General features: G+C 34.8%; 6 protein-coding genes across 6 annotated transcripts; 5 read left to right on the forward strand and 1 right to left on the reverse strand.

Moving 5' to 3' along the window:
• Positions 1-326: 326 nt before the first annotated feature.
• On the forward strand, positions 327-1347 carry LOC149732769 (proteasome activator complex subunit 3-like). Its single transcript, XM_089883427.1, has 3 exons — positions 327-644; positions 760-906; positions 1133-1347. Exons 1-3 carry the CDS (start codon positions 327-329, stop codon positions 1337-1339), a joined length of 672 nt encoding a protein of 223 aa, XP_089739553.1. The 3' UTR covers positions 1340-1347.
• Positions 1348-1553: 206 nt separating this feature from the next.
• Positions 1554-2260, forward strand: LOC149732770 (bolA-like protein 2). The gene has a single exon (XM_089883431.1). It carries the CDS (start codon positions 1554-1556, stop codon positions 1815-1817), a length of 264 nt encoding a protein of 87 aa, XP_089739557.1. The 3' UTR covers positions 1818-2260.
• Positions 2261-2336: 76 nt separating this feature from the next.
• On the forward strand, positions 2337-4247 carry LOC149732771 (tRNA (guanine(27)-N(2))-dimethyltransferase-like). Its single transcript, XM_089883423.1, has one exon. It carries the CDS (start codon positions 2337-2339, stop codon positions 3711-3713), a length of 1377 nt encoding a protein of 458 aa, XP_089739549.1. The 3' UTR covers positions 3714-4247.
• Positions 4248-4322: 75 nt separating this feature from the next.
• Positions 4323-8220, forward strand: LOC149732772 (tyrosine--tRNA ligase, mitochondrial-like). Its single transcript, XM_089883419.1, has 7 exons — positions 4323-4683; positions 4977-5270; positions 5645-5825; positions 6221-6388; positions 6685-6840; positions 7170-7317; positions 7530-8220. Exons 1-7 carry the CDS (start codon positions 4323-4325, stop codon positions 7764-7766), a joined length of 1545 nt encoding a protein of 514 aa, XP_089739545.1. The 3' UTR covers positions 7767-8220.
• A 49-nt stretch (positions 8221-8269) lies between these two features.
• LOC149732773 (tRNA-dihydrouridine(16/17) synthase [NAD(P)(+)]-like) lies at positions 8270-10999 on the forward strand. The gene is made up of 5 exons (XM_089883422.1): positions 8270-8494; positions 8761-8902; positions 9165-9331; positions 9602-9760; positions 10043-10999. The coding sequence occupies exons 1-5, from the start codon at positions 8307-8309 to the stop codon at positions 10809-10811; spliced, it is 1425 nt and encodes a 474-aa protein (XP_089739548.1). The 5' UTR covers positions 8270-8306; the 3' UTR covers positions 10812-10999.
• Positions 11000-11788: 789 nt separating this feature from the next.
• On the reverse strand, positions 11789-12872 carry LOC149732774 (putative methyltransferase DDB_G0268948). Its single transcript, XM_089883426.1, has one exon. The coding sequence runs from the start codon at positions 12744-12746 to the stop codon at positions 11856-11858; it is 891 nt and encodes a 296-aa protein (XP_089739552.1). The 5' UTR covers positions 12747-12872; the 3' UTR covers positions 11789-11855.
• Between the last annotated feature and the right edge of the window lie 148 nt (positions 12873-13020).

Below are 13020 nucleotides of genomic sequence, written 5' to 3' on the forward strand. Positions count from 1 at the left end.
CATACACACTGCAACATCGATTAATATTAAATGTAATTACGTCAAAATTGCTATACAGTATAATATAGTTTATCTTCTTAAAAAAACAAATTTTCCAATGGCAAAATGATGAACTTTGTAATACGCTGTGCTTACAGTTACTCTTGGCAAATGTTATTTTCTTTCATCTATTTTTGTTGCGGGGAAATGTTGGTGACTGTTTGTTTTTTAGGGACTTTCCAGGACGTGCGCCTGTTACGCAACAGTAGCTTTGTTTACGTCAGAAGCATAGAAACATTAAAAGGTTTAGTGAAATTTTGCACGTTTTTCGTAAACTGCAAATAAAAATGGAATACGTGGAAAATTTTACGGAAGAAATATCGAGAGAGGCTGAAAACATTCTGCATAATGTTTTTCCAGAAAAAGTGGCGCAATTAGACAGGTTGCTCCGTGATCCGCGGTTTAGCTTGAAGAAATTGGACGAAATACGAAGAGTCAGTCGAAATACGCTTAAAGCAAATTCTGCTAAAAATTCAGATTCTTCTGCTTCGCATCCTGAAAAGTTAAATCAAGTGGGAGTCAACACAGTAATTGCAGAAACCATGGATTTGTTGCGCCAGGAAATCACATCCGTAATGGAGTCCTGCAATACTTTGCGACTTTGGGTAAGTTTCGTCCACGTTTCACATAACACTATTACAATGAGACAATTTTCATGTAAAGGATTTTCTTGTGTTTCTTGTTATGTTCGCCTCGAAAAAATCGAAAAACACAAAACAGGTGACGCTGATGCTTCCAAAAATAGAAGATGGAAATAATTTCGGGGTATCTGTTCAAGAAGAAACGTTGGGTGAAATAAAAGGAGTTGAGTCCGAAGCAACGTCGTATTTTGGGCAGATAACTACCTACTTTCTCGCGAGAGCAAAGGTATACTTTGATATATTGTTGTCGAAACGATACTAAATGTATGTATTATTACGGTATGTAATGTTTTACAATCCTTTAAAAAAATTTCGCTGGCTTGACGTATGGTTGCTGTAATCTAAATACTGTAAATTTAATCAGAAGTACTGTACTTAGTTGCCGTAAGTAGCCTAGAAAGCATTCTCTCATAAAGTAAAATATCACAACTCTTTGCCACGTGTTATTGCAGATTTGTGCAAAGCTGTCTAAGCACCCAAACATTTACGATTACCATCGGTACATCGTTGAGGACGACGAAAAAACGTTCGTTTCACTTCGGCTGATGGTTGCAGAACTCCGAAACGCGTATTCTTCGCTGCATGATTTAATTTTGAAAAATTTCGACAAAATAAGAAAACCACGAAGTTCATCTTCGAGCTACAATTCAATGTATTGATACATTGGTTTACTTTTAAATACAAAAATCATATATTACTGTAACGCTTACATATACCTTTTTGTGGCTAAGCTCTCTTTTCTAGCCTTGTGAAGAAAAAAAGGTGATTCCCCGGCGCAAGTATTTACCACGTGATATTGCGTCAAATTTTCATCATAAATCACGCAATTAAAAACTGTTTTACAAAATTTCTAGAGTATTAGCAGAAGAAAAAATGGCGTTAACTGCCGAGACATTAAAAGATAAACTGACAAAGGAGCTGAGTGCAGAATACGTGGATGTAAAGGACATTTCTCCCGACATGTGTGGAACCAGTTTCCATGCTGTTGTTGTTTCGCCCCAGTTTGTGGGTAAAGCTCGCTTGCAACAGCAGCGAATGGTTAACAGTGCACTTGCTGAGGAGATGCCATCAATCCACGCTTTTACACAAAAGACATACACACCAGAAGCATGGAAAAAGGCAAACTCTACGGACTGATTATATTTCTGAGTTAATTTAAACAATATTTGTTTGACCATTATAAACGTTCAGATTTCCTATAATTTTTTTTGCGTTATAAGGCCCATTATTGTGCAATGCATAAGGCCTGCTTTCTGCACAGTTTTTACCAGACTGATTAGTTGTCAGTCTTGTCACTTTTAGAATATGAATAAAGTCTGCATGGTTGGAAGTGGAATAATTCTCTTCAGATTAGTAACTCCATGTTTTTATAATCACAAAAAGCTATTGAGTTAGTACATGTACATGATAACATTTTATAAAGAAATTTAACCTAAAACGTTGGAATTGAAGGCATATTATTCAAACTATTTATATCTATTTATGACAAATTTAATTTCTGAATTCTGATTATAAGGTTTTGTTTGATTATGATATGCTTGTGGAGTAAACAATATTGTTTTGTTACTTTAGAAAAAAAATACATGTATATATGATTTTTTATATAATCAGCTCTATTGAGACTATTGCTATTTATCAATTTTTTAAACAATTAAAATGAATCTTCTAAATGGAAAATTAGTTGAAAACAACGCTGAGATTCCTCTGGTCAAATCATATGAAGATGTTATGAGTTTTAAACGTGTTTCAAAAGTCTGTGAGCTTGGACTCAGTCGTGCCATTGCTTTGGCTTGCTTAGAAATCGTAAAACTTGAAACTGATGGAGTTACATCAGCTCTTGATGCTGTTAACTCTTTTGGTGCTGCTGGCATGCAATGGGCAAAGCATTTTCTCTCAGAAAACATTTCCATCACTGTAAACACAGCACTTGGACTGGATGATGTCTGTAAGAAATGGCTGAATGAGAATAACTGCCCAACTGATTCTGTTAAGGTTGTGTCTATGGATCCCCAGGTTCTTATGCACAGCTCCAAACACAAGTTTGTGTATTTAGAAGTGACTGGAACAGTTGTGCCTTACCTTGATGCTGCTGTTCGTAGTGTAAACCACAATGGTTTGTTGTGTGTGACTTGTACAGATACTTCAACTTTGTACAACAAGTGCCCAACTACAGCCCAACGTCTCTACGGAGCCAATCTGTTAAAAAATGAATATTGCAAAGAAGTTGCCATACGTGTAATTATTTCTAATATTGCACAATCTGCTGCGAGATGGAACAAAGGTATTAAAGTTGAACTTTGTGCATCTGTAGAGCCAGGGTTTACTGTTGTATGTAGAGTGCTACGTGGACCAAAACATGGCGATATTTCAACCTCATCTATTCAGTTGTTAGAGCACTGTCAATTATGTCAAGCCAGAAGGTTTAAACCAAGAACAAAATATATTACTTATGGAAATGGTAAGACACTATGTAAGTGCAGCACTGAAGAAGCAGCAGCCCCATTATTATTACTGGGCCCCATGTGGTCAGGCAGCATTTTTCAACCAGAATTTGTTTTGAAAACCTGTTTAACTGCCAAGCAGATGAATTTGTCTCTTGAACATCGGAAAATTTTAGAACTGATTTTGTTGGAAAGTGTGTGTTGCAAAACTAATGAAGAAGAAGAGAACTTACTGAAACACACAACTCAATTTAATGGTAAAAATCAACTTAACGAAAAAAGTGAACCAAAGCACAAAAAAATAAAATTAGACTCCGAAGTAAGTTCAGAGAATGGCCCTTCTTTAACCAAAGAGATGAGATCCTACAAACATATTCCATTTTATTGTGATTTCCAACATCACAGTGTAAAAGGAGGTAATCCTCCAAGATTATTGACCGTGCTGAATGAACTACGCAGTCGAGGTTACAACGCAAGCAAAACTCATTTCGGCCCAAGATGCATAAGAACATCAGCCAGTGTGGAACAGTTTGATGAAATTTTAAAGCATTTGTGGGAAGTAACGACAAAACATAATGGAATCAAAGTCTAAGAATTTCTAGTGTGTTCTTAAATTGATAAAAAAAGTTGAAAATTTTCAGTATAAACGTAGTAGCCAATATATGTGAGACGATTGCCAGATATTTCATGTTTTTTTTGCACCCAGGATGGAATGTAAAAACTGTTTTCTGTTTCTGTTGAAAAGAACTATAAAACTTGTTTTGACAGTGACACTTTACTATACAAACGCAAATTAAATAGCTGGGTGGGGATAACTGATACCTACATTAGTTAAGCACTAGCTTTGTTGGAACTAATGAATTTTTTTGTTGTTTATTACTGGTATTTAAATAATGTTTTTATTGTTTTAGAACATGATATATTCAATATAGGCGCCAAACCATTTAAAATGCAGGGAGGGTAGAAATAGTTAGATTTCTAAACTTGTTGAGAAAAAATCCAACATGGCTTTAATTTACTAATTAGTGCAAATTACAAAGTAGGCCTGCCACCAGTGCCACCCCAGAATTGGCGCTTATGGTGTTTTATTATATATTTGAACCAAATGAACAAGTTTTTCTTAGAATTTAGTCATAAGATGGCACCTTAAACAGAAAGTTTTTTACTGTAATTAAGAAATCTGTATAGAATACTCTCCACTATGTCAACTCCAGTCTTGGTCCACACATTTACCCCTAAATCTTGGATAAGATGCAGCAAACTCGTGTCTGCTTTTCGTGGCAAATTCTTACCAACACCTAATATTAAATACACAACCGCTCCTTCAAGAACTTACAGCACCAACTATGAAACCAATAAGACTAAAATACGCCCGAAAAATGTTTTAAAATTACACGAGCGAGGAATTTTACAAGATATCTATCCTCCTGCTGCAGTGGGGCTGCCGGAACTTTTGGAGTCCAAACAACAATGTTTTTATTGTGGTTTTGATCCAACTGCAGATGGCTTACATGTAGGAAACCTACTTTCCATCATGGTGCTGTTACATTGCCAAAGAGCCGGTAATGTTTGTTTATAAGTGTTTTTTTATTCGTAGCCTGTGTTACTGACTGTAGTTTTCCCGTTCACCCATATCCTGCTGTTTTTTAAATCAGGTTCTAATCATTTTCATAAAATAAATTTGTCGTAAAAATGAGTTCTATTCTATGTTGGTACGGTCCTTGTTGAAGGACCTGGGATTTAGGTCAGATTTGTCCCATTAGCCCTTATTTTATGTCAGCATTTTTTTAATGAATGGATGGGTTTTTGATTAACCTGCTGGATATTTTATAATAAAACTTATTTATTCTTTCAGGCCACAATGTAATTGCTGTTATTGGGAATGCTACAGTTCGAGCTGGAGATCCGAGTGAGCACACCAAAGACCGTAATATGCTCAATGACAATGCTATTCAAGACAATGTAACTGCCATACAAGATTGCATTGCAAAGATAGTGGATACTCACGCAAACTATATTTATGACAACAAACACAGGAAAAAACTGCCGGATTTTAAAATTCTATTTAATCAAACTTGGTACAAAGAACTAAATGCAATCGACTTCATATCTACTGCTTGTAGAAACTTTCGAATTGGTCCAATGATGGGTAAGTCAAGTAAAATTTCACACACCGGTTAATTCAAAGTTTAAGGGAGATCTTTTTTTCTGGCATGAAAATGCGGTATTCACTTTTTGTTTGTTTTAGTGTCTACTACTGATCACATTTATATATTCAGTAACAAAGCTAGAAAAAATATGGGGATTTCAATCTAAAAAAGATTAAAATAAGGGGTTGAGATTCAGTTTACAAAAAATGTTTTTTTACCTAGAGCATGTTTTTACCAACTGTAGTTGTGTTGGTAATACCCTTCTTTACCCTGTTTTACTTAATCTGATCTTTATTACTATATTTAATGAAATAAAAAGAATGTTATGTTACTATGTATGTTTAAGTATAAGATGAAGTTTTTGACGTCACAGAAAAACGTTACATAAAAGATCGCATACAAAGCAGTGAAGGTTTGATGCTTGCTGAGTTTATGTACCAAGTCCTTCAAGCATACGATTGGCAGTATCTTCACGATAACTACAACTGTACGTTTCAAGTTGGGGGTGTTGATCAGCTTGGTAATATCAACGCTGGACAGCAACTTATTCGAAAGTAGGTTTTGGATGAATGATGTTAAAATAATATAAAAGTATTTATTTATACTGTTGTTAAATTATTGACTATTGTTAAGTAATGTTTAATTGTTTATCTAAATTGTAAATTATCTAAAAGGGATGAAATATTATTTTGCTGTGAAGCAAATAATCATATGATAATTCTACCCTCTTTTTTTTCTTTTTCTCAAAAAGGTGTTCTTTATGTTAGAAAGAAACATAGGGTTTTTTGAGTAAGTTCCAGGTTGATTAATGTGTTTCACTTGTTTTAAATTTAAAAAAGACAATTTATATTAAAAACCATTGTGTATGTGTCTTTGCACCCAAATTTTTAGGCTATACTACTGTATATATACTGTAGGTAATAGGTATGTCGTATGTTATATCTTACAGAACTAACAAAGGCCAGGTGTACGCCCTTCTTACACCATTGGTAACTAACCTACGAGGTCAAAAACTTGGTAAAACTGCTGGTAACTCTGTATGGTTGAATGCAAACAAAACACCTCCATTCGAGTTTTATCAATTTTTTTTCAAGCAACCAGACTCAATGGTAGAAACGTAAGTATATCAGATTTTTATAAAACTAAGAAGTGAGTAAGTGACTATAATTTTAAATTAGCTGACTTTCCTATTTACCATACCATTTTTTTTTTGTATTTTCCATAAATTTTCCATGGGAGAGTTAAATGTAAAATGTATAAATTCTGTGTTGTTTGCCATGTATTATTTTGATGGCATTACATATTATTAATCTTTGAATTTCAAAAATCCCATGTTTTGATAATAATTTATGCATTTAAAAACAAATTACTCAGTCTGCAATAAATAATTTAAAATAAAAAAAATCGTTTCAGATTTTTGAAGTATTTTACCTTCATTGACTTGAAAAGAATCAATGAGATCATGATTGAACACACGAAGCACCCGCACTTGAGAAATGCACAACGTATCTTAGCTAAGCATGTGTGTAAGCTCGTGCATGGTCCAGAAGGCCTTGAATCTGCGGAAAGGTATGTATTTCTTTTTGCTTACATTTCTTCTAATTACATTTTTATTGTTTTGAGCTACTTAGTGCTTTGTATGTTGGATTTATTAGCCAAAAAGGGATGCATCACAATTTACGGTATGTGCTATTTTTTCCCAACAAAATAATCATCCACATAGTTACATAAGCGATTACTCGTAAGTAGGCACCAGGTGTATGAAAAAGAACATTTGTTTAATAAAACTGAACACTTGTGTTATGCAGTCGTTGCCCCACCACGCATGGGTAAATCAGTTTTTAAACATTCACTTTTTCATTGTCATAACAATAAAAAAATATAAAATATATACTCAGATGCACGCGTGCTCTGTTTGGTGGAAGTTTAGAAGACATAGAAAAATTGAGTGAGGAAGAAATTATGACGACATTTAACGCGACAAACATTGTCACTGCAGTGTTAGAACCTGACACGACAGTGTATGATGTTGCTACACATGCTAAAGTAAGACTGAATATTTTAACTTTGTTTTAATCAATAGATTCAGTCGAAAATAAGCTAATTCCCCTGTCCTAAGATAAAAAAAATATTTTTTTATTCAATTGTTAAAAAATTGGAGTTTTTTTGTTATAAGTAAAATAAAGTTTTTAAAATTTTACAGTTTATAAATTTGTACTTTCAATTTCAATTTCTTATAAGAAAATTTAATTTTCAAGGCCATACCACTTGGCAACAAAGGAGAGAATCTGATTCGTGCTGGAGGGGTGAGGATTAATGGGGAAACTGTTGATTCTCCTCACTTAATATTAATGAATGGGGAACATGTTCTCAAAAACGACCTCACAGTGCTTTCTGTTGGTAAAACAAATCACTTTATCATTAAATGGAAGCTGCCAAGGATTAAACATGATGAAGACAGTGTCAGAGAAACAGAATACCCTGTACCAATGTGAAACTTGGATTATAGGATATCAAGGATTTTTTGACATTCAAAATAAAGTATCTTTTCTACTGCATTTGGGTGTATTGTGAAATAATTTCCCACTTGCAAAATTCAATTGCTTTGTCTGGTAAATTGTTTTAAAAATACTACAGTAGAAGAGTACTTACCAATAACCGTTTTGAGTCTGGTCTGTTATACAACTCGAAGTACATGTGTTCTTGATATGTGTTTCTGAGTTTTCTAGTATTCACATATTAAGGACAGAAATTATTAGTTATTAGTAAACAAGTATATTGAAATCCTCTGTTGCTTGAAATTGGGTACATTGCAAAGTTCTGTAAGAAGCATTAGCTTAACTTTTTCACATCTTGAGTGTAAACTTTATATTACTTCACATTATTCGGTGGTTTAACCAACTTCAAAAATGCTGGTTTTAAACTAATTTTTTGCTTTTTATTTTCAGATTTTCTGAGACCGCTAAAATTATGTTTTAGTTTGAATTCTGTAAAAATAATTTAGGTTTTTATAATTTTTCGACACCATTACCGGCATGGAGAACAAGGAAAAACTAGAAGGATACAAATTCTGGGAGAAACTTGGCAAACCAACCAAGCTGGTTGCTCCTATGGTCGACCAAAGTGAGCTTGCATGGAGAATGCTGAGTAGGAAATATGGGGCAGAGTTGTGCTACACACCAATGCTACATGCTTCAGTTTTTCTCAGAGATCCACAATACAGGTAATTTTGATGTTTTATTTTCGCATTAAATTGTTTAAATGTTGTTAAAATGTTAAAAAATAAGTTTTATGCAAAAAAATAATGTTTGCCCGAGTGGTGACTTAGTGGATTTATTTTCCGCTGTTTTAAATCTTTTATTAGTGTTTTATTGTAAATAAATTTACCAGTGGTAAATTACAAGCCCACAATTACGATGTTTGCAGCAATTACCATATGACTGTTGAAAATGGTTTAAACTTCAAGTAAATTCTACCTTTTTTGTACAGGATTGATGGCTTGGCATCTTGTCCTGAAGATAGACCACTTATTGTTCAGTTTTGTGCGAATGATCCAGATATTTTGACGAAGTCAGCTCTTCTTGCTCAGGACCACTGTGATGCAGTTGATATAAACCTGGGATGCCCACAGGTAATACTGTTGGCGCAGATATAATTTATATACCAGCGCACGGCACTATGGCACAGTGTTTCGAGGCTTGATGCTGCCACCATTATGGGTGTATGTGTCTCTATAAAAGCAGTGTTTTGTTTCATACATCGTATACCCACTTACGAGACTAAAAAAAGTTGTGACGGCTAAAGCAAAGCAAAAGTCTTTAAAATAATGTCACTGCCAGTTTGTTCTTGTATAGTCATAATGCATACTTAAATATAATTCCTTTTTTGTCCAGACCATTGCAAAACGTGGCAACTATGGTGCTTTTCTTGGCGAAAACTGGGAATTGGTGACAAAGTTGATTAAAGCTTGTCATGAAAAGCTGAGTGTTCCTGTCACTTGTAAAATCAGAATTTTTACAGATGTTGAAAAAACTGTGCAATACGCTAAGATGATTGAAAGGTAAAAAGTGGATTTCTGGTTTACAAAATGTTGTTTTTGTTTTAGTTCAGGAGCTTCGTAACTTCAAAAAGTATTGCGTTTCTTAACTTTACTTTTTTATCCTTGAGGGCCAGCGGTCAGGGCACTCCATGCACAGTGGTGCATCAACACACATAATATACCAAGAGACATGTGCTTGCTAGTTGCTATATTTGAATCTTGTGTATGAGAGTTAAAAATAAAACAAAATATCTGAAAATAAATTGGAACATATAATTGTTTTTTTTTCAGAGCTGGCTGTCAACTGCTAACAGTCCATGGAAGAACAAAAGAAATGAAAGGTCCAATGACAGGGTTGGCTAGTTGGGAACATATTAAAGCCGTGAAAGATGCTGTCAAGATACCCGTGTTTGCGAATGGAAACATTCAGTACAAGGCAGATGTTGATAGGTAATTAATGTTGTTATGCGAGCAGGATACCGCAGCTTCTTGTTTTGGCATTTCAAGTAAATAGGTTTCAACTTATTCAAGATTTGCGCTAAAAATTAATTGTTGTTTAAAAATTGTAATCAATCAGATTATCAACTATCAAAAAAATATTTTCATTCAGATTATCAACTTTTTCCTACACTTTTTAATAGAACTTCAGTATAGTAAAATACATAATTGTACATATAGATTTTGGTTAGCAGTCTTTTGTTCACATTATTATAATATTCCATGGTTTTACAGATGTATAAATCAAACTGGAGTTGACGGTGTTATGATAGCTGAGGGGAATTTACACGACCCGTGCCTATTTGTTGGCAAAAAGACTATAATATGGGAGATTGCTCTCGAGTATTTGCAATGTGCTGTGAAATACCCTTGTCCTGCTTCTTATGCAAGAGGCCATGTTTTCAAGATATGTCACCATGGTTTACAGCGCCATACACGTGCACGGGATTTGCTTGCCTCTTCAAAAGATATTCAAGACATGAAAACAGCTGTGGAGGTTCTACGTGATATTTGCACTCAATCATGTGGTGTAGGAAAGGAAAACTCGGTTTCTGATGATGCGCTGCCTATGCCGCATTGGTTTTGTCAGCCATATGTTAGACCAGCACCTAAACCAAAAGAAAATAGAAAAGAAAGACCTTCTAGTACAGACAGTGGGGAAATTTCAAAGAAAAAGTTGAAAAAAATGATGAAAAGATGCATGAAGAACACTAGTTTAGATCTAGAAGGTCTTGATTCTGCAGAGAAAGTGAAAAAGTTGTCTAAAATAATCGAAGCCAAACCCAACAAAGTTACATACGATATCTGTGTTAAGTGTGGAAACCCTAGTAGCACGAGATGTGTGTTTCATTTATGTAAACCTTGCTGTAAAATACGTGCGAAAGAGGTTTATGTGTTTTGTACAGTTCACCGAAATTTTGTTCCAAAAACAAAGCAAGGAAATTTAGCCACAACAGATGCTAATTTGGGAAAAGAACAAACTGTAATGGACCATATTACCTGAACTATATTTAACCATTAAGTTATTTTTAGCTGTATAGGTCTTGCTGTCATTTGCATATCCTGCTTTAAAAAATGTGTAAAATTTCGCACATATTCACTTTTTACTTTTTTTATATGCCTCACTTTTATTTGATATCACTTGTAAGTATGGTTGTAAGTTTGGTGCGTAAATAAAAGATTAACATTGATGATGTGTTGTGTATGTGTGCCCTATAACCCCTTTAGTAGTTTTGCGAAATAATTTTGCTAACCCCTAGCTACGTATTGCCGAACCTTTGTGTGTGTAATTCTACATGTGCGCACTTATACTTTGGTGGATTTCAACGTGTACGCAATTCAACAATTGCGCAGTTACACCTGCGCAAAATTCAACGTTCAATAGAAATAGTAATGATAAAGTATGTGTTCTTACTAGACTCAATTATATAGTAGAGTCGGGAAGATGGGACAACTTTTCATACTATTTTCTCGTCCCATTTAGTGGTAATCAAATAACATTCTATAAATTGTGCAACCGTATCCTCGCGACTCGATAGACCGTTGTTAATTGTTGAAAACACGATCAGGATACTTAATTGGATATTATGTGCTAAAGGTGTCCCGTCTTCCCCCACGGCCCCACCATACTAATATTTGCATGCTGCCAGTTGAACCTTTCAATTTTGAAACTGGGGACCTCCAGGCATCGTGCAACTGATAAATCATTTCAGAGGTAAAGATGATACGTTTCCGGAGTCGGAAAATGGAAATTTATCATCGCATGCCTATGCCTGCTTCATACCGAATACACAGCCGAGGAATATATGTACCAAAAATGCGCCAAACACGATTACCATTTTTAATTTTTTTATTAATTATTATTTCTTTTTGTCTTCCGAACCATACTTATCTGCAGCGATGCTCTTAACGGATGAAATAAAAATATATTTTACATCAGCTCCAGTTGCGGGCTTATAATTTTTACAAAACCAGTCATACTTTTGGGCCAATTTGTTTATTTTTGGTCAATCCGTTTAAATACCCGTTAAAATGAAAAAAAAATTATTTATTGTGTCTGTGCTTTCTTTGCTAACAAGACATTAAACTTGAAAGTCGCTTTGAGTTTGACTTCGGAATTTTTTTTCTCCGTGCAATTCCAACATTCCTTCGTTAATCTCACAAACTTCTCCGCTTCGTCCAATTCCAGCAATTTCTCTTCTATTTCACGAGCAGGTAGATGCTGCAGATCATTCATTCTTTTCCGCACTATCTGCTCGTATGGACCAACTGAATTTACATAGCCAACAGCATCGTCTAGCGACCATAAAGAATAAACGGGTACATGTTCATATCGCTTTTCCAAAAAGGGCACGGCTTCGAAAATCTCCTCATATCTAGTTTTACGGTAAGCGTTTGCCACACCAGGTTCCTTTAGCATTGCAGCGACTGGATACTTAGCGTAGATATCATCAGCAAGTTTGCCCAATTCTTCAGCATTTTTTGTGTTTAAACCAAGCGGCAAAAATTTGGGAGAATTATAATCTAAAACAACCAGTGTCCCTCCTGGTTTAAGGACTCTTTCAGTTTCTTTTAAAAAGGCTTCAACGTTATACCAATGCGTTGCGCTTCCCGATACAACCACATCAACACTCTCATTAGCAGCGGGTAAATCTTCAGCGATCCCTTCTGTAAAAGTAACGTGATCGAAGCAGCAATTCTCTTTTGCAGTCTCAAGTTGCTTTAAACTTGGATCGACTCCCAAAACGGTTTTAAAGTATGGACAAAACAGTTTTGTAGCCTGCCCTGCTCCACAACCAACATCGAGCAAGAAATCAAGTTTTTTACCGTCGCTGTACCCAGCGTATTCCATGGCTGTCTCGATTATCTTGCTTGGGTACTTGGGATGGTATTTTAATCCAGCTTTAGACAAAGTTGTTGTTTCGTAATATCGCAACATCTTAGATTTTAAGTTGGTTTGTAATAAAAAATCTTTTCACATCGACTAACGAACTTAGCCTGTTGTTCAAAGATAATGTAAAATAAGCAATGTACAAAGCGTTTAATTCCTAAAAACTAACAAATAATAGGTTGGGGTAATATTCTTTGTAACTAAACTATAGAAAATAAAACTATCAAGAAGAATGATAACGTTTTTCCATCTTACCCGACCTTACTTCACTATATAAGTTAAAATGTTGCAGACGAAGCGCTCAAATTTGAAACTGTTGTGG

The sequence above is a fragment of the Ciona robusta genome, chromosome 8, assembly GCF_009617815.1.
Source record: "Ciona robusta chromosome 8, ASM961781v2".
Taxonomy (NCBI): Eukaryota; Metazoa; Chordata; class Ascidiacea; order Phlebobranchia; family Cionidae; genus Ciona; species Ciona robusta.

What these genes read in the sequence shown, in the direction of transcription:
- LOC149732769 (XM_089883427.1), top strand. Translation starts at nt 327, where the DNA reads ATGGAATACGTGGAAAATTTTACGGAAGAAATATCGAGAGAGGCTGAA. An exon ending in GCAATACTTTGCGACTTTGG is followed by an intron (nt 645 to 759) that starts GTAAGTTTCGTC and finishes AACACAAAACAG; the next exon opens with GTGACGCTGATGCTTCCAAA. An exon ending in ACTTTCTCGCGAGAGCAAAG is followed by an intron (nt 907 to 1,132) that starts GTATACTTTGAT and finishes GTGTTATTGCAG; the next exon opens with ATTTGTGCAAAGCTGTCTAA.
- LOC149732770 (XM_089883431.1), top strand. Translation starts at nt 1,554, where the DNA reads ATGGCGTTAACTGCCGAGACATTAAAAGATAAACTGACAAAGGAGCTG.
- LOC149732771 (XM_089883423.1), top strand. Translation starts at nt 2,337, where the DNA reads ATGAATCTTCTAAATGGAAAATTAGTTGAAAACAACGCTGAGATTCCT.
- LOC149732772 (XM_089883419.1), top strand. Translation starts at nt 4,323, where the DNA reads ATGTCAACTCCAGTCTTGGTCCACACATTTACCCCTAAATCTTGGATA. An exon ending in GTTACATTGCCAAAGAGCCG is followed by an intron (nt 4,684 to 4,976) that starts GTAATGTTTGTT and finishes TTATTCTTTCAG; the next exon opens with GCCACAATGTAATTGCTGTT. An exon ending in TCGAATTGGTCCAATGATGG is followed by an intron (nt 5,271 to 5,644) that starts GTAAGTCAAGTA and finishes TTGACGTCACAG; the next exon opens with AAAAACGTTACATAAAAGAT.
- LOC149732773 (XM_089883422.1), top strand. Translation starts at nt 8,307, where the DNA reads ATGGAGAACAAGGAAAAACTAGAAGGATACAAATTCTGGGAGAAACTT. An exon ending in CTCAGAGATCCACAATACAG is followed by an intron (nt 8,495 to 8,760) that starts GTAATTTTGATG and finishes TTTTTTGTACAG; the next exon opens with GATTGATGGCTTGGCATCTT. An exon ending in TACGCTAAGATGATTGAAAG is followed by an intron (nt 9,332 to 9,601) that starts GTAAAAAGTGGA and finishes TTTTTTTTTCAG; the next exon opens with AGCTGGCTGTCAACTGCTAA.
- LOC149732774 (XM_089883426.1), bottom strand. Translation starts at nt 12,746, where the DNA reads ATGTTGCGATATTACGAAACAACAACTTTGTCTAAAGCTGGATTAAAA.